The sequence below is a fragment of the Nesoenas mayeri genome, assembly GCF_963082525.1.
Source record: "Nesoenas mayeri genome assembly, chromosome: 15".
Lineage (NCBI taxonomy): Eukaryota > Metazoa > Chordata > Aves > Columbiformes > Columbidae > Nesoenas > Nesoenas mayeri.
Window position 1 is genome coordinate 17,413,280 of NC_137559.1, and position 19,839 is coordinate 17,433,118.

The following is a 19,839-nucleotide window of genomic DNA, read 5'->3' on the forward strand; positions in this document are numbered from 1 at the left end:
AACTGGGGGAGTGTGGTCTGGATGATCGGGTAGTGAGGTGACTGTGAACTGGCTGAAGGGAAGAAGCCAGAGAGTCGTGGTCAATGGGCAGAGTCCAGTTGGGGCCTGTATCCAGTGCAGTGCCTCAGGGGGCAGTGCTGGGGCCGGTGTTATTCAATATATTCATCAATGATTTGGAGGAGGGAACAGAGTGACTGTCAGCAAGTTTGCTGGTGACACCAAGCTGGGAGGAGTGGCTGACACTGGAAGCTGTGCTGCCATCAGAGACCTGGACAGGCTGGAGAGTTGGGCAGGGAAACATTTATTGAAATAGAACAAGGGCAAGTGTAGAGTCTTGAATGTGGGCAGGAACAACCCCAGGTTCCAGTATAAGTTGGGGAATGACCTGTTGGAGAGCAGTGTAGGGGAAAGGGACCTGGGGGTCCTGGGGACAGCAGGGTGACCATGAGCCAGCACTGGGCCCTTGTGGCCAGGAAGCCAGTGGTACCTGGGGTGGGTTAGAAGGGGGTGGTCAGTAGGTCAGAGAGGTTCTCCTGCCCCTCTGCTCTGCCCTGGGGAGACCACACCTGGAATCTTGTGTCCAGTTGTAGCCCCTCAGTTCCAGCAGGACAGGGAACTGCTGGAGAGAGTCCAGCGCAGCCACCAAGATGCTGAAGGGAGTGGAGCATCTCCCGTGTGAGGAAAGGCTGAGGGAGCTGGGACTCTTTAGCTTGGAGAAGAGGGGTGACCTTATTGATGTTGACAAATATATAAAGGGCGAGTGTCAGGAGGATGGAGCCAGGCTCTTCTTGGTGACAACCAGTGATAGGCCAAGGGGCAATGGGTTCAAATTGGAACTCAGGAGGTCCCTTCCAATCCCTAATATTCTGTGATTCTGTGTGATTCTGTGAGAGGCCTGGGGGGTGACAGGACATGGCCCTTTTGTCACAGCACACCGGGCTGTGGAATGCGCAGGGGGTGCGCGGTGCCATTGTGACTGCAGGTGAGGCGCTGCTGGTGACCCCTGCAGTTGGTGTCCCAGGAAACCCCCAAACAGAACCCTGAGACGGGCGCCTGAGCCGGGCCTGGGAGCGCTGCGGGACAGAGAGGGAGCAGAGACCGAGCCGAGGCCGCAGGAGCCTTTCCCTCCTGTGCGCCTGCCCGGGCTGTGAGCTCGGGCTCAGCCCGCAGCGCTCGCCCCAAAGCCCTCGGTGGACCTTCCTGCTGTCGCCGTGGGGGCAAACCCAGCGTGGGGGCCAGGGCGCTGTTTGCCACAGTAGATGCTGTCGCGGAGCAGCAGCACCCGGCCATGGGCACATCACGTGTCTACTACAAGTTCTTCGCCGCTCTGGACTACGAAGCAGTCACCTTCAACGGCCTCCATATCTCCCTGCGCGAGCTCAAGTGCAAGATCAGGGCCCGCAAGAAGTTGAAGGCGACCAAGTGTGACCTGCTGGTCACCAACGCACAGACCAAAGAAGGTACTCGGGGGCGGTGGGCACGGGGTGGGAAGCAATAATGTGATGTGGCCAGGGCTGGTCGCTGTGGCTTGTGCTGGGGCCTTGCAGAGCTGCTCTTTTGTAGTTGCTCTTCTGGCAACTGCCTTCTGACCTGTGTTTAGACACACAACTTGGCATGGAAGGATGCGCGGTTGTTGTGCGATGTGTAGTGCTTGCAAAAGTTTTGGTTTCCAGGGATTCTTCCAGGTAAAATGATAATGAAATGTGAGAGGATATATTTCTTTGAAATCTGGAGGAGAAAGCTGAAAGTGATGGAAATAGAACAGATGGCTTGGGTTTGGTGACTTAATTTTGCCTTTGACTTGTTTTAATCCACCGCATTGGAAAACTGGTTTTCTGGCTGTTGCTGAAACCGCTCACCAGCAACATCTGGATCAAGAGTTTCTCTGTGAGTTTAAATCTAAGCAGAGCCTTTAAAGCCATCTTGCACATGAGTGTTCTCTGAATCTAAATTATACTTTGGAATTTCTTGTTAATATAACTTCTTTTCTACACCAAAGATATTGTCCTTCAGATGCACTTGAGCATCCTTTCATCATTGATTTCTACCTTTTTTTTCCTGGCACTACGTGTTAACGATGTCAGGACAGTACTGAAGCTTTATGGCAGAACATTTATGGTGAATACATGCAAGAAATGTTCTTAGAAAAGTCATAAAAACTTTTAAATCTTAGATACGGTGCTTGATTCTCAGAGATGATAATGGTTTCATGTTACTTAGTATGGTAGTTCAGTCTGGTCACGTGCCATCTTGATACGTTTGAATGTGATTAGAGACTTGGAGGCTTTGGGATGTGACTTCTCAGAAATAAACAAACTGTAAAGTGTTTTCATTCCATAAACATTAATCATTTTTTCCCTGTGGTTCTGTGGCACTCTTACAACAATCTTTTCCTTAAAATGAGCACTACTGGTTTGGCTTTTTTCCTCTTCCTGTTTCATGTATCAAAACTTAAACAGAATAGAATGTTCACTGCAGAACCTGTAGCTTCAGCCTTAGAAGGGTTGGTTGCTGTTTCTCTACAGATACTTAAAATATTTTCAGGAGCGTGTCTGTGAAGAGGAAAGAACCGCATGCATTAGCAGACTCTCCTTTAGTGACGTTTGAGACCATTTTGCTGCTGATATTCAAACAATTTTAAAAACTGAAAAAGATTTTGCTGCTTGTGTTTGATTATCAAATCTGAAGCTTACTTGAAATGTACTGTTAGTGTGTTGAGATAATGAAAGTTTGATATCACATCTAAAATTTTGCTTTTGTATCTGTAAGGGATTCTTTGAAGTGCTATGTAATAGTTCTATTTAATATATAATATGTTAATATCTATTATAACATATGAATATATATTCTTACTAACCGCCTGATGTCTTTTTCTATATTTATGTTGTTTTCAGAATACACAGAAGATAATGCCCTGATTCCAAAGAACTCATCAGTGATTGTTAGAAGAGTCCCTGCTGGAGCAGTTAAAGCCACCAGCAAAACAAATGATGTGTGAGTGCCCATGAAGCATTGATTCCTTGTCAGGAGTTCACTGTGTTCACTTTTTGTGTTGGTATCAGTTTACAGAGGCATTCAGATTGTATCTTGCTTGCTAAAGCTGCTGTGAATTGTTGTTGTAATGGGGTAGATTTGAATGTATCTGTCCCAAAGCGACTCACAGGCTCAGGCCAGCTGGGACAGGAGGTTCCAACTCCAGTATGCTAACTTTTAAAATCCTTCTAATGGGTTTTTTCTTGGTTTGATTTTTCTGAGACCCAAGTTGTGTATACTGATTCCTCTATGTGGAGAGATTCCTTATTATATGCATTTGCTTTTATTGCTTTTCTAGTAAGGACAGGTATGCATTGTAATGTAAACTTCTAATTTGTTCCTGTCTTGGAAAAGTCTGATTCTCCGTGTTTGACCATTTCTTGCAGCTGGGTAGGGAGGGATATAGCAGGTGTTCTTACGCCCCACCTCTGTTTGTTTTGCATACCAGCAATAGAGGGAAGACCAAGGGTTGCCAGCTGGCAAACCACCCAAACAAGAAGTTTCATTCATAAATGATTCCTATTAGTTTCCCAAAGACAGTGTCTGTGTCAGGCAAGAGAAAAAGGACGATATCTTGAAGTGTGTTGCGTTTTGTGCAAGTACGATGAACGAATAGTGGATCGTGTCCAAACTTGAAACTCAGTAAGCACTTTAGCATGTTACCAAAGGTTACCAGTTATCTTTCCATGTCTGTTCTTACCTTGAGCTGATATCTGTGCTCCAGGTTTTCATTCTGTATGACAGAGAATCAGGTGTGTTAATCAAAATTAGAGCTATTCAAACACAATCCTGACTACAGGGTTATTGCTGCCATTTCTGTATTCATACCAGTTCTATATCAGCTACATTAGCATTGTTTGCATAGTCGTGTTTTCCAACCTTTCCACATAAGACAGACACTGTAAAACCACAATTAGTAGATGTTACTGGCTTGTGGTTTTGCCATGTCCTTCTTATGTTGGTTCTCAATAAATAAAGTAGACTGGTGAGTTACAGGGTGTCTCGAACAAACAGTGCAGCAGCATCCTGGTACCCATGAAGCATTTGCTGTGCACGTAAACTTTGGGCTTGTGAGTTGCAGTGCTTGTGGGCACTAGCTAGTAATTCTGGACACCATAGCGTTGTGCTTATACACATGGCCTTGTTTTGGGGTTAACTGAAACACGTGTGCTTCGTGCTGTCTTGTCATGCATCCTCCATTTCTGCTTGGTGATAATCTGGAGTATTTGTTTGTGCTGGGTCATCCTCAGGTCTGTGGCTGTGAGTGGGAGCCTGGGGCTGTTGTAGCAGCGGCAGGAAGCCTGAGCCTTTCTGTTTGTACATGAACTCCCCAGCAGACCTGAATGGCCTCTGCTCATGGGATGCTTGGGTGAATGATTTGTTACCTCTGTCGATGGTTGCGTGTCTGGTTCATGATGAGTAGCACGCAGATACAGCTCAACGAGTCTGTGGAATCTCAGCAGGTTTCCCAATGTAATCAATATTTCCTAAAAGACTGTAGTAATTTTAATGGGATCTTAAATAAAATTCTGGCAATTAAGACCTTTTTGTTTTTCTGTCACAGGGTTCCTGAGTCACAGAAAATCCTCCAAAGTGCTTCCAGGTGACATTTCTAGTGCTATTTTTAGTCAACACAGTCTATGTAACATATTCAGTATTTTGGCGCTTTCATGGGTAGTATAGTAGATATCTGAACACGGTGCTTGGGCTTCCACAAACACACACTGTTCTGAAGACTGTGCTGCTGATATTTTGTTATTTCTTTGCGATATGACTGATTTATTTCACTAAAGTAAACTGGCACTATGAGGTGTCTATCACTGCTCTTTCTTAGAAACTGAAGTACTGTATCTGGTACCTGTTTGTTATACTCAGGATATACAGATTGGCAACAGTTCCTTTCATATTTTGATGGTTGATTATGTAAAAATACAACACTGTAGTACAGACTTCATATTTCAGAGACAGAATATCTGAGGACTTCCTCTTACACTGCTGTGTTCTGTATCTGTCAGTCTTAGAGTAAGTTGTGACAAAGCAGATATGGGATTTTGGGTTTGGATTGGTTTGGTGTTTTTAGTGGCACTGCATGTACTGAGGGAGAACAGTTTCTGTATGTGAATACATTTCTACATTCCCTAGACTATCAGAACCTGATGTTCTGATGTTGAGGTTTTATAACCTCTTTCCACTGGCTCATGTTGGGTACAAGAGCTTTATTTTAAGTTCTGATCTCCTTTATTTCTTCTAGAAGTCGAACGGAGCCAGCGAGTGCAACATCAAAAGCCGTATGTAAAACCACAATTTTCTACACGCTGCACTGAATTCTAAACAATGTAGCCTTGTTTCACTTTTCCAAACATTGACTTAATATATTCTACAGTAAAACACAGTACATGTTGTGAACACAATGTCTTTGATTCAACACAGCAAACAGCACAGTGTGTTTAGCCTGGAGAACAGGAGGCTGAGTGACACCTGATCATTCGCTACAACTGCCTGAAAGGAGGTTGTAGCATGAAAGGTGTTGGTCTCTTCTCCCAAGTCACAAGGGGTAGGACGAGATGAAATGGCTTCACGTTGTGCCAGGGGAGGTTTAGACTGGGTAAGAGGAGAAACTTCTCCTCTGAGAGGCTTGTGGGGCATTGGAACAGGGAAGTGGTGGAATTGCCATCCCTGGAAGTGTTCAAGAGATGTACAGATGATGTTCTTAGGGACGTGGTTTAGAGGTGGACTTGACAGCATTGGGTTAATGGTTGGACTCGGTGATCTTAAAGGTCTCTTCCAGCCAAAATTATTCTGTGACTCTGGTTCTGTGAATACACCAGCATGTTTGTAACACACGAAATAGAACATGAATTCTCTATTTCCTGTGAGTAGAAAGGAGTGCTATCACCTTTAAGAAATCCGACTTCTGCCTGCAGGCCATAGAACTGCTTTCCAAACAGGCGGGTTTTGAATGTCTCCAGAGTTTTAATCCTTTTTAGCTGAAAATCAACAGCTTCCTTACCCCTGTGACTTTGAAGCAGTTGTGACGTTTGACAAGGGCCACTCTCTGACATATCCTGGAGCACTAAGTTGATCTCGAGCGAGTTTGGTTCTCGTCACTTCTTCTCTCTATCCACACGGGCACTCTCAGGCTGGGGTTTGGACTTTGTTTTGAGCAAATACAAATCTCACTGGATTGGAAATGCCTCTTGCACTGGCACTCGGGGGCTATAGTGCAGACTGTCAGACTACGGTAGAGGTGAACTATTGCTGTGTTCTGATTGTAAAACAAATGTGTTTAATTTTTTGTGAACAGATTGATGACTCTTCTGCACGTATGGCCCAGCTTATTAAGGTATATGTACATTCTTGTCAAATGCTTTAAAAAAAAAGGTATTTGCTTAGTATTTTTAGTATTTTCTTATACTTTGATCTATAGCTGGATAACTCTAGTAGTTGTGCTGCGCTTGACAGGATGGGCTGATCGGTGCTGTCCGGCTGTGTGGGCTTAAATGTGTTTCTGGTGTGTGTGTCAATAAGGACTTGTTTAACAGGCTGCCAATCTGGCTGAAACCGACGCTTCCGAAGAAGAGAAAATAAAAGCCATGATGATACAGTCCTGCCAGGCATACAATCCAGTCAAGTGAGTGTTGGTCGTCTGTTCTCTGACGATGAGGGAAAAATTGTAGAGATGGTTGTTTTAACATGAGAAATACATGCATCCCTTTTTCTTTTTTCCCCAAATCCTTTTAGTTTCGTGAAGAAAAACTCGGGCCCGCCTCCACCATCATACACTTGCTTTCGTTGTGGACAGCCTGGCCACTATATAAGGAACTGCCCAACTAACGGGGTAAGATTGTGTGGGACTTGTGGTGCCACTTAGCCTGTAATTTTTTCACCTTGGCAGGTAGGTAACAAAGGCATGAATACTCATAGTAAAACTGGGGTAAAATACGGCAGTTATATGACATTGTTGCAAAGCCCTTCAAAATTCAAGGATACCTGGAATTATAAATGTAAGATTTTCTAGGTCATGGACATTAAATGTGTCCAAAGATCTTTCTCTGTGAACACTGATGCTTATTTTTATACATTTTCAATATTTTTGGACATTTTTGTGGTTTTAAGTGTTTTTAATGGCAGTTCACAGTTTTTAGTATATAGCGTAAAATCAAGATGTTTCTGTTGAACCTGTCTGTTTAATATGGGCATGGTTTAATGACACAGGTCTCTGGTTCGGTGTTCATGTCATTTAATGTTTAGCCACTGAGTGTATGTGTGTGAGGTACCAATTCAACCTTCATGTACAGACGGTGAATATGAGTTTCTGCAGTGACTGGTTCGAGCACTGAATTAAGCTCTCGCTCTGAATTGCGCTTTGGTGGAGATGCAGGTTTGTGTCTTTTCTGAGTGGCTGGTGAGCTTAAGGGATATTTCACCCTTAAAGACCCTGAAGTGAAGCCAAAGAATGTCGATTGAGTTCAAGCACGGCTCGAGCCTTTGCGACAGCCTGCCTGCAAGGGCTTAGTCAACCCTTATTCTTGATAACAGGAGAGGATGAGAGACTTTTGCTGCTTCAAGTAATCACTGAAATGTCATTTTGAGTGTGGGACTTCAGACAAGACATGGCTGCGTTTCTTTTCTTAACAGGACAAAAATTTTCAGCCTGTTCCCAGAATGAAAAGGAGCACAGGAATACCAAGGAGTTTCCTGATGGAAGTGAAAGATCCCACTACCAAGGGTGCTATGCTGACAAACACTGGAAAATATGTAATACCAACTATCAATGCGTAAGTATGGAATGAATCAGACTGACCCAAAAGGGAACAAGAGAAATCACGCCTGAGTGCTTCTTTTCCTTTTGTTTTATATTTTGAAGACTTCTCAAAAAATTTATCAAAGAGCTGTTGGGCTGAGGTTTCCTCCCCATCTCATCGGTTCCCAATCTCATGTGTGAAACAGACACGTTCTGTTGCTACAATCTAAGAAAATTGGCTGTTTTAAAATGCACTTGGTAGCACTTCTGGTTTTTCTGTCATGTTTCTCCTTTTGTAGAAGCTGTGACAGAGACTTCTTTCATTTATGAAATGTAGTTACTTGGCGACTAATGTGATCCTGAGCCTGCAATTTACATTTACCCTCTGGCAAAGGGAGGTGGGATTCATTTCACCTGATTTCTAGCCAGCAAAAAATGATTTTTCTGGTCTGAGCAAATTTCTTAGTTGATCCAATGAATGAGAGAGTTCTGCAGAAGGAAAACAGGTACCCTATCCCTCTTCTAGACTTGTGGCTATAGAAAAGTCGTTTAAACTAAATGCTTACATTTAGAAGGGTAATGTGGAGCGAGCAGAATTCCACCTACTGTCTTCATTTCATAAAATCCAAAGCTTGGGAAAGTTTTCCTTTAACCGTCTTTAACTTTGTTTGTTTTCCTTCCCCACTCCCCTCCAGGGAAGCTTATGCGAGAGGAAAGAAGGAAAAGCCTCCCTTCCTACCAGCGGAGCCGCCCTCCTCCTCCTCCTCCTGCTCAGATGAGGATCATGTTCCAGCTGAGTTGTTATGTCTCATTTGTAAAGATGTCATGACCGATGCAGCTGTTATTCCCTGCTGTGGAAATAGCTTTTGTGACGAATGTGAGTGTTACTCCCATGTTTGTTAATTCAAATCCTCACATCTGATCTTCTGAAAGCATGAATAGGAGATAATGAGATGACTTTGTTACCTGTTCTATTTAACACTTAAGGATACCTGGAACAGGAAAGGACTCTTCTGGTATAAAGGAAAAAAAAAGGCAGAAGGCTTATTTTCCTTTTTACACATCTATTGAAACCATCTTTCCGTGTGGAAGGACGGGTGTGAGAAGAGCACAGAACTGTGCAGGTCATTACAGTGTTGGATATTGAATGCATTTAGTTTGTCCACAGCCCTTTCTCTGATACAAAATCACGCAGCCAGCTCTGGTGACTTCCTGTGCTCTGCAACAAACAGTCAGCATTTAATCCACATTCCTCACCACAGGAGAGCTGGTTAAAACCTCCAGAACTTGAAGCTGCTCGTGTGTTTTTGAGATGTGTTATATACGGTAACATTGAGGTTGGTAACATCTCGCTGTACTGGATGGTGGGAAAAAGACTAATTAAAACACCAGGACACAGCCTACTCTAAATCTTCAACTCTTGCAATAGTGAAATATCAAAACTGTATTTGCTGCTTACTACACATTTTTTACACTATTCAATATTTATCATACTGTCAATTCAAGACCACATTCAGCCATTAATCATATACGTCTTATTATTCACAGGTATTAGAACAGCATTGCTAGAATCTGAGGAACACACATGTCCAGTGTGTCATCAAACAAACGTTTCTCCTGATAGTTTAGTTGCCAACAAGTTCCTGCGCCAGGTAACATGACGACTTTTACGTAAATGGTTTGTAAGAAAAGTCTTTTTGGAAAAGAAAATATTAATTTACATCTCCTTAAGCAAGGCCACATTGAGAAAGCCTAAATTTGTATCTCAAACACATGATCTGTTGTTAAGAAGCTGACAACTTTTTAGATACACTCTGTCAAATTCAGGTCACGCTTCTGTTCAATACGATCGCCTCACTTTGAGAATCGGTATCAACACTGAAGTTCTTTACAGACACTCCGAGTCATCAGCCATTAATATCAGTGTCTGATGTGATGTGTTCATGTATCCATATGTTGATTTATTTTAGGATTGACAGCATTTAGAGGAATACACAGGTAATTTTACTCTCTGGAGGCTTTTGCTCATGTATCTCCTGAATTTTCATAGTACATTTTCTAAATATTTTTGTGCCCCCAGGCTGTGAACAACTTCAAAAATGGCACTGGCTACAGTAAACAGATTCAGCAGCAGCAGCAGCTGCCACCACCACCAGTGAGACAACCAGTGACACGCAACCCGCAACCTCTACTCCGTCCGACAGTTTCCAAACAGAAGGATCCACTAATTCCTCCATCAGCTTCCATGTCTTCTCATTCTGCTGCTTTGTCATCGTTTGGCCCTACTCAGGCATCTGGGGCAGCTCAGCTGCCAGGAATTCTGCCTTCTGTCACTGTCCCTGGTGTCCCACCAGCAGTGTCCCTGCCCTTCCCTGGACCTTTTCGGTGAGTACATCTGTAGCTTAACCAAAGTTTTTACATGCAGGTGTAATTTTACAGTGAATGTAAAAGACACCGAAGCACTGAAGTTAGATTCTGCTGCTTCTTGAGCTTCTCCACTAGTGATTTGTGTACCAATAGTGGCAGTTCCAGGTAGCTGTGGAAGCTCTGGTGTTTCATTTACTTTGAATGAGGACCCTTTGATCAGTTGGAAGCTGCCTCATGCAAGAGTTTCCTCAGAAGTACTTCTTGTCATTCAGTCCGGGTTTACCGCGAAGGAGGAACCTTTTTTCCTCAGGAGCCCTTTGATTTTGGGTGCTTAGCAGTTCCTAGAATAACCGTTTAGTTATGTCAAACCTGCTTGAGCGCATTGATTTCTCTTTAGTGAGTCATACTCAGTTACGGACCGTCTTGGATAATAGACATTGAAACATTATAAACTTGAAGTATTGACAAACGTGACAGTCGAAGTTTGCGATCCAGTGAAGTCACATGAAAACACATGAAAAATCTGCACTGTTGTTTAGGGCTTATATCCCTTCACCTTTACACCTGGAATGCAGACAGGCGCTCTGCCCAGAAGCCGGTCAGGCTCAGCTGTACCACTGAATACACAAGATCACAGTCCAAATGAACCTCTAGGGCAGGCTCTGAATCAGCACATCAGCATTTTGTAATAGAATTTGAGTTCTTGCATGTTCCAAAGCTGAGATTCAGCACGTGGGTTATACCTACTCTCGGCCTTTCATGTGCAGCAAGCTTAATAAAATGTTTCTGCAGTGAGCTTTCTCTTTAACTCCCACTAATCCAGACAGACCCCTGCTCAGCGCTTCATTTGGAATCAACCAAATTCACATTTGTAAATGTGGTGCCGATTCTTTTTCCTTTTACAGTAGTCAGCATTTCTTACCTTGGACTTGATATTTCAAGCAGCACTTCAGAACTCTGTTTGAATGATGCAAATTCGGGTTTTTTGTAGCGAGGCTGATGTGGTTACAGCTCCTGCTGCTCTGGTGAGCGCCGCTGGACTTTCTCAACCCTCCTCTCTGACCAGCAGCGGTTTGTCGGAAGAGCAGGTAAATTTTATTTCAAAAATGCAGTGATTCTTGTATTTTAGCAGAGCTTGTATTCCAATGGTCTGTGTTTATTCAAAGGGCTGTCAGGTTCCTGCACTGAGACAACCAGCACTGACAAGTCTCCTGGGCCCGCAAGGACAATCAATACCCACCAATGGTAACTAACTACAACTTTAGAATTTATGTTTTAACATTATCTTCAGATAAACTGAATGGGCTTTTTCTGTCTCCTCTCTCCACTGAAAAAGGTCAGGCAGTGAGAGCCAGTACAGTCTGCTCAGCCAGTGGTAGACCAGGCTGGGAACTGTAAGTATTCTACAGAAATTCAATATATTACTACTGTAACCTGTTAAAAGAGGCCACGACACGTAACGTAGGCAAAAGCTGGTTTATAATGAAGTAATAATGCACAAATAGTTGTGGAGAATGCAAGTGGTAATAAATTTTTAAATGGCTTGATTTCAATGGTCTTGAACAAAGGAGACCTGTGCCTGCAGTGATTATTTGCTCTTTTTGCCTCTTACTGCAGCAAAAATGATTTGCATTGCATGTAGTTGCTGAGTAGTTAGAAATGTGCACATTCGTGTACCAGCAGAGGCCAGCACACACCGCCTTAAATGAACCCCCAGTGGTGGTGGTTCCTGCGACAGGAGTGCAAATAGATTTTCCCTTCCTGTATGTTTTTAGATGAACGAAGCAGCAGCTGTTGGGTCCTTTAAGCAGAAATTGTTGTCAGGTTCTTAAATTTGCAGTAGCATTAAGTCAACAGCTGTTCTGAATCAACTTCATTTGTGTGTGTGTGTGTTGTGTTTTATTGAAGGTCCAGGTCTCCCCATGATGCTCCAGCTCACTCCAGAAGTTCGTATACCTGCTCCAAGTCAAGACCAGGCTCTTCCCACTCTCGCACCAACTCTGGATCTTTTAGTCATTCCCGGTCTCGTTCCCACTCCCGATCACCGTGTCAAAGAAGAGGCAGAGCAAACAGTCGTGACCGTCGTTCTAGTCCAGGGTCACGTCATCATTGCCGGTCAAGGTCTCGCTCATGCAGAAGATGCCGTTCACGGTCACGGTCTCCGGTGTTTAGAGGCCAGTCTCACACTAAAAGGACTGTGCCTCAAGGGGAAGGAGAGAGGGAGTATTTTAACAGGAACGCAGAAGGTCCAGCATCTTCTATGAAAGGTTACTATGGCAGACCTGTTGACGTCAGAGATCCATTTGAAAAGGAAAGACGCAGAGAATGGGAAAGGAACTATAGAGAATGGTATGGCGAGGTTTACAAGGGCTGTGCTGTTGCTGCTCAACCTCCACGTGCAGTAAACAGAGAGAACTTTTCTCCTGAGAGGTTTGGTCCACCTGGGAGCAGACAAGAGAACTCAGCGTGTGCTTGTGGAAACAGGGAGGATTATCCTGGTGGGCAGAGCCACAGAAGTCATAATATAACTGGACATTACGGTGCAGAACCTTCTGGAAGAGAGAGGCCTGGCATCAGTGATCCTAGAAAATCAAAAGAGAAAGAGGTGAAATATCCATGGGGAGATGACAAAGGAAATGAACAGAAAAGACACCAGAAGAGAAGAAAATGCAATGAGAATGAAGGATTTCGCAGTGCTGAGTTGCTGGAAGGTGCAAGAACACCGAGAGAGCCAGTTCCAGCAGGAGACGATAAAACAGCCTCTCTGTTCGTGCTCCCGAGCAGAGGTGCTGCCACCCCTGTAAGAGATGAGCCTATGGAAGCAGATTTGATTCTTTTCAAACCAGGGTCTGAAGAGGAGAGAACAGAGAAGGACGAGCCAAAAGAAAAGAATGACCAGACAAAGTTGAAAGTAGAAGTGGCTGCTCCTCCTAAGAAAGACGACACAATAATAGCAGCTAAAACTTCCCAGGAGACGGTGGACACCGATTGCGAAAATTCTCCTCAAATGGAACCTCCTGTGAAAAAAGCGAAGAAGGAGTTGTCAAAGACAGACGAGATTGAACTGAACCAAGAAAGTGGCGAAAATCTTGTGAGAGGAGCAAATGTGCCTCCTGCAGAAGATCCTGCGGGGAAACCCAAGGCAAGCAGTAGTAAAGTTAAACAGGATAAAGCTGAGGGGAAAGCACGAATAAGGGTAACAGCAGCTGATGGATCTAGTTCAGTTCTTGTAGGTTACACCAGGTACCTCATCATTTCTTTCCCTGTTCTTTCTTTCTTTCCTTCTCCCCTCCACCTCCAAAAATGTAAAATGCTTTATGGTGACGAATGAAGGGAACAGCTAAATCTAATGCAAAATAACGGAATAACCTGCGATCTTTCCTGCTAAACTGTTCCTGAGTCACAAACACATTTTGTTGAAGAAAGCAAGTAGTGTGTACTGCACAGAAAGCTGACAGGGTTCATTCACTGATGACGTGTTTGACCCTTACTTCGGGACTCTTTTTTCTCCCCTCTTCTTATTCACTGCTTGTTGACTCTTAGAGGGGTCCCCTCAATGTCTTCCCTCAAATCCAGCTTCAGCACCTAAAGAAGCAGGAGAAAGCAAACTTCTAACATTTAAGATATTGCTGGAGACTTAAGATAGTGTCTTGTTATTCTAAAAAGTTTTTTAAATGTATGTTTTTCTAAAGAAGAACACGGGGGCATGAGGATAAAACTTCTGTTGTGTATACCTCTTCATAATTGTCTGCTGTTGAAATAAGAATGTATATCTAATTTATTTACCGTTGCTAGACATCGTAGGACATGAAAGAATTACCAAATGAGACGAGTCTACAATCTGATTATCTTGTGTCTTTGTTAATTAAATGTAGAATAGAATCATAGAATCATAGAATCATAGAGCAGTTTGGGTTGAAGGACCTTCCCAGCTCCCAGTGCCCCCCCTGCCATGACAGGGACATCTTCACCAGCTCAGGTTGCTCAGAGCCCCGTCCAGCCTGGCCTGGGATGTCTCCAGGGATGGTTCATCCACCACCTCTCTGGCCAACCTGGGCCAGGCTCTCACCACCCTCAGGGCCAACAATTCCTTCCTCATGTCCAGCCTGAATGTCCCTCCTTTAGTTTAAAACCATCGCCCTTTGTCCTGTCACAACAGGCCCTACTCAAAACTCTGTCCCCATCTTTCTTATCGGCCCCTTTTAAGTCCAGAAAGGTGCACTAAGGTCTCCCGGAGCTTCTCTTCTGCAGCTGAACACCCCAACTCTCTCAGCCTGTCCCCAGCAGAGCTGTTCCAGCCTCGAGTCATTCCTGGGGCTCCTCTGGCCCCTCTCCAGCAGGTCCATGTGTGTCCTGTGCTGAGGACCCAGAGCTGGCCCAGCACTGCAGGGGGTCTCACCGGAGCGGGGCACAGGGGCAGGATCCCTCCCTTGACCGGCTGCCCACGCTCTTTTTGCTGCAGCTCAAGATGTGTTTGGCCGTCTGGGCTGCAGGTGCTCATGGCCAACTCACGTCCAGTCCTTCATCCACCAGTGCCCCAAGTCCATCCCTGGGGCTGCTCTCCATCCATCCATCCCTCCATCCCCAGCCCCTATTGATATCAGGGGTTGCCCCGACCCAGGTGCAGGACCTTGCACTTGGCCTTGTTGAACCTCATGGGGATACTAAATTAATTGATTAGGAAGATACTAAATTAATTGGTTGTTCATAATCTTAGCTAGTGGGCTCATCCTTTCTCGTCTGTTCCCTTAATTGATCATCTGAAAACAAAAAAAAGTTTCAGAACTGAAGCAAAAGCCGTTTTATAAACTATTACAAAAGATGGTGGTGTGTGTGTCTCACCTGTTATTAATGTACATTTATTTCCTCTTAGCAGCAGTTCTACTGAGGGAAGGCCCAGGACAAAGACTGAAGAAAAGCCAGATACAAACCAAACTGTTTTGTAACTGTTATTTTTAACCGGCATTAATTAGTCTGTGTGTAGTAAAAATGTTGAGTTATTTTTAATTGACTGGCAGAAGCAGCATGTATCAGTTATAAAATATCGGCAGAATGCCTTGCAGAAAACATTGCAGCTCTGTTATGTCACTTTTTGCTTGCAATAAAAGGTTTTCAATAACTGGTGCGATGTGATGAGGTTTCAGTGGTAGCTGAACATCAGCAGAGAAAAGACGAGTTACAGAAAACAGCCGCCAGTAACAGCTTGCCGACAGCTCACTGCAATGAGAAATAACACACCAACAAGTTTAAGTTTGAAAAAAACGGTAGGAGTTTAAATGTTTTGAGCTGATGCCGCGTGGGGAGGTCCTGCCAAGAGGCGCTTTCATTTCATGTGCCAGGTGGGCTTGTTTTTAGCTTGTTAAAGGCAGCACATGGACCCAAACATACAGCCACTATTAACTGCTGGTATTATTTTAAAATAACATCATATGTGGACCTGTCACATTTCAACATTGTTCCAGTGTGTTTAGAAAGCTATTGTCATTTGCCAGCCAACATTTACACCTCTCTTTACGATGCCCTGTCATGTGTATTTCCTCTCATGACTGTGCTGAACACCACAGTGTTTGTGGTTTTTAAACAGAACCTTCATTGGTTCCATTTTCTTACGGTGGTGCCACGATAAAGAACCAACCCTCCCTTTACAAGTGGGGTTCAGCAGGTGAGCTCAGCAGCAGAAGAAAGCCCACTAGACATGGGGATGGGGAACTGCGCACACCGGGACGCGGACAGAGATGCACACAGGGGCAGGGTGCGTGTTCAGGAAGGAGCGCAGAGAGGTTTCTTCATTGTTAGCTAGCCAAGGTCTCACTTTGCTGGGATCCACGAATTTTTATGATTACCTGTAGAAACACAAGCATATCCCCTTCCCCAGGTTACTAATGACATAGGACCTTCCTATTGCTGTGTTGTTGGATTAAACGCACTAACCTTAGGTACATTTTCGGAAAAATCTTTGACATTTTTGATATGGTGCATAACAGCAGGTTCCATTTCAGTTTCACCTTTAGGATTAAGCCAGTTCAGCACATACGATGCCTTCATCAAAACCTCTCTGGACTCACACCAATTCCCCCTTGTTTTTTTGAAACGGACAAAAGATTTTTCAATGTGCGGTGTGCGCGCTCAATAATTGCCGGTCCAGGGGAACTATAAGGGACTCCGAACAGGTGCTGTACCTTCCACTGGATGAGGAAGGTTGCAAGTGTGTCAGAGCGGTACGTGGGGCCATTATCTGTTTGATCTGGGTAGGAACTCCCATGACGGCCAAAGCTTGTAAAAAATGACGCTTTACCGCTTTTGCATTTGCTGAGGTCAAAGCTGTAGCCCACAGCAGCCCTGAACAGGTATCTATGGACAAATGAATGTACTTTTGTTGGCCAAATGGTGCAGATTCAGTAATAGCAGTCTGGCCATAATTGGCCTGTCTGCAAGCCCCGAGGATTCACTCCCTTTTGTTGCAGAGGCGCTATGCGGGCACAGTCGGGACAAGCTGCAATAATGGATCGAGCTTGTTCCTTGGTAAGGGCAAGCTGCGATGCTGAGGATTGATGGAAGAACTCGTGAGCTTGTCTGGCTTGTTCAAAAGGAGATACGTGGTCACTGCCACGAGTTTGTCTATAATGTTGCTTCCCTCAACTAGACCACCTGGTAGGTTAGAGTGGCTTCCTATATGCATTATAAATACTGGCGCTGTCCTATAATCTAACACGTTCCACAAATCTAATAATGCCTCAAACAACAAGGGGTTGGAAACTCACTGCAAAAGCGCTCTGTGCATTCTTCGTACAACTCCCACAACATAAAGGGAATCTACTACCAGATTAATTGAGCAGTTATGCCATTTTTGTAATGTCGCTATCACCGCTTGCAACTTTAACATTTGAACTGATCCTTCAGCTATAACAATCTGTGAATGCCACTGACCCTGCTCAAACCACACAAACCCTCCTTTGCCTGAGCGACTACTTGCATCCGTGAAAATGGTTATCGCATCTAATGGACGCTCACTAACAACTGACACGGGCTCCAGGGGGAGGTTGGTTTTAAATACGGGATGCAGTGGATAATGATTGTCCACCTGCACTGGAATCCAGGTAAGAGCTAAGGCAAAATCGTCATGTTTGAGAAGGATCCGTTCAAACAGGTTGAGAGAAATGGGGATCACAATTTTAGCAACGTACGACCCAGACAAGGTCAGATACTGGCTTAGTCCTTTCACTACCACTTGGGCAATGGCTTCCCGCCTCTCAATGACGGTTTTTTTGGTTTTGATTGCTTAGAAATATCCATTATAATACTAACAGCGGATCCTTTTCTTCCGTACTCCACTGGGCCCAAAGTCCTGCCACCTCCGTATTGGTGTTATAGGCATAAAGGGCAACAGGCAATTCTGATCTCATCCGCTGAGCCGTGTTCTGTGAAATTTTTCTTGCAATTTGCGCAAGCACTTTTTGTGCTGCTGGTGTAAGGCACCGTGGTTCTTGGGGGTCTCGTCCCTCACGAAGGAGACTAAACAATGGTTGCAAATCTGTATTTGTAATTCCCACAACGTTTCTTATCCACCGCAAGTCCGCTACCAATTTCATTGCACTGTGAAGGGTTGCTACCTCTGCTTTCGTAGTAAGCTTCTGAGGTCTAATCACGGCCAAATCTTTCCCCACAGCAGATTTGCCTCTGGAGTCAGGTTAGGAGAAGCATCTATAGCTTCTTTTAAATGGTCCACAAACTTCATATAGGGTTCCCCAGGACCCTACTTTATCGTAGAATAGGGTGGCACAGGGGTACCTATATTTGGTAATTCTTTCACTGCCGCCAGGGCAAGCCCTTGCGTTTGATGTAAAATCCTTGGATGAAGCGCTGCCTGAGTGGCACCATCCGCATATTGTCCACGACCGAGTAATTGGTCCATGCTGGCTCATCGCAATGGATCATCAGCTGGTAAACTAACATTTTCTAATACTGCCAATTCCACCTTCCCCTGCCACTACTCCAAGAACATCAAATACCCCGTTGGGGGAAGTAATAACTCCATCAATGCCCGAACATCCGTCGGAGTTAGTACTTGCCCCTTGAAAAAGGAATTTATTAGCTGCATCACATGTTTATTATCCATACCATATTGCATTACTGCACTGCAGCTGCTTGTTTTCCAGTCTAAAGGAGACCACTGCCGTTGTCCCCTTGTGGCAGAATGCAAAACTCCCTCTGTCCCCCTCCCTCCTTCGCTATGGAAGGAGCAGACACATCTCCCTCTCTCTGCTGCTTGAGCCTGACAGCTGCTTCTGTTTGGCCCCAGAGCCCCTGGCCAGGGCCATTAAGAGACAGGAGAAGGGAGAAGGGAGCGCAGAGGTGCCAGGGAGCCGCTGGGCGCCCGCGGCCAGTGTGGGGGATGTTTGGAGGCTTCAGGGGCACCCACAGCCAGTGTGGGGTGCAGAGATGCTTCTGGAATGCCCACAGTCAGATCTGATCAGCCTATAAAAACGGGATTCCCGTGGAGACTCCGCCCCTTGCGCGGATCTCTTGGAGCACGAGCTGAGCCGCTGCCGCCGGGAGCCGCTGCCCCCGGGATGGAGACTCCGCTTGCCTTGCGCCACGGTGTGAGTAAAATTAACCCTCACGGGATTGCGAGTGTATCTGCTTTCTGTGCACATTTGCACGTGTATTTATACTTTCCGTGCACATTTGCACGCGTACGTTCCGTGGTCAATACGAGCACGTGTATAAATTAATCCTCACAGAATTGCGAGTGTATTTTCCTCCTGTGCTTCCACATAAGCACGTGTAATATTCCGTGTACATTTGCACGTGTATCTCTCCTCGCAGGACTGCGAGTGTATTATAAATTTCCCCTCGCAGAATCACGAGTGTACACTTTCCGTACTCAACACGAGTACGTGTGTCCCTTTAAAATAACCCCACACCGTGCTCAGGCAAGTGTGGGCTCTGCCCGGACTCAGGGCGGCTCCGGCATTGTTCTGGTGAAGCCACGTGCATGCACTCTGTGGACCTCCTGTTGTGTTAGTTGCTGACCCTTAATAATTTTCCTCAACTGATATCCGAACCTGTATTCAAGTCACTTTTGGAGTGTTAACCATGTTTCTCACCGGTTTAATACAAGTTGTTTTGGACCCTGTTGTCCCTTAAAGTAACCTCGGGGGGCCTCTGTGACACCCCTATTATCTACATACACCAGCATTGCTGTAATACTGCCAAGTAACATAACCCCCTTCAATGGTTGCGTCCCTGATTACCCCGTGCCAGCGCTGCCCTGCATTATGAGTGATCTCGAGGAATATCTCTACCCTGACGCACAGGAGCAGCACCCGGATCGTCATCACTGTCACTGCTGTACAATTCCCTTGTGTTTCCTTGTGGATCAGTGAGTCGACGCATATCCGCTGACCCAGTCTCTAGCCCTTTTCCATATCGTGCTCGCAAATATTCGTCTGCTTCCCTTATTGACCACATCCTGTCTTCTACGCACTGCTTTGCCCATTTTTGTATTCGCTGCTTTTTTATTTGGAGCTCCTCAGGAGTGAGGTCCAAATCCACCCCCTCCCGATCCTGTTTTCCCCGTTTTTCACAATCCCTGCCAATTGCCTCCAACCCGTCCTTAATTGCATCTGATGCCTTTTTGTATGCTATTAACTGTGAAGTTTTACTCGCACTTTACCCCCATCTAACCGCTTAAT

General features: G+C 45.0%; 2 protein-coding genes across 2 annotated transcripts in view; both read left to right on the top strand.

Annotated features, from left to right (window-relative positions):
• Positions 1–1,288: 1,288 nt before the first annotated feature.
• LOC308046276 (E3 ubiquitin-protein ligase RBBP6-like) overlaps positions 1,289–19,839 on the top strand; it is a gene marked incomplete at both ends in the record, with an annotated part of 63,924 nt that continues 45,373 nt past the window's right edge. The window contains 3 exon segments of the mRNA XM_080354004.1: positions 1,289–1,460; positions 2,895–2,994; positions 5,285–5,321. Coding sequence (XP_080210130.1) covers positions 1,289–1,460; positions 2,895–2,994; positions 5,285–5,321 — 309 coding nt within the window.
• The window catches only part of LOC308046057 (ral guanine nucleotide dissociation stimulator-like 1), a gene marked incomplete at both ends in the record, with an annotated part of 37,047 nt that continues 29,625 nt past the window's right edge, over positions 12,418–19,839 (top strand). The window contains 2 exon segments of the mRNA XM_080353685.1: positions 12,418–12,493; positions 12,991–13,235. Coding sequence (XP_080209811.1) covers positions 12,418–12,493; positions 12,991–13,235 — 321 coding nt within the window.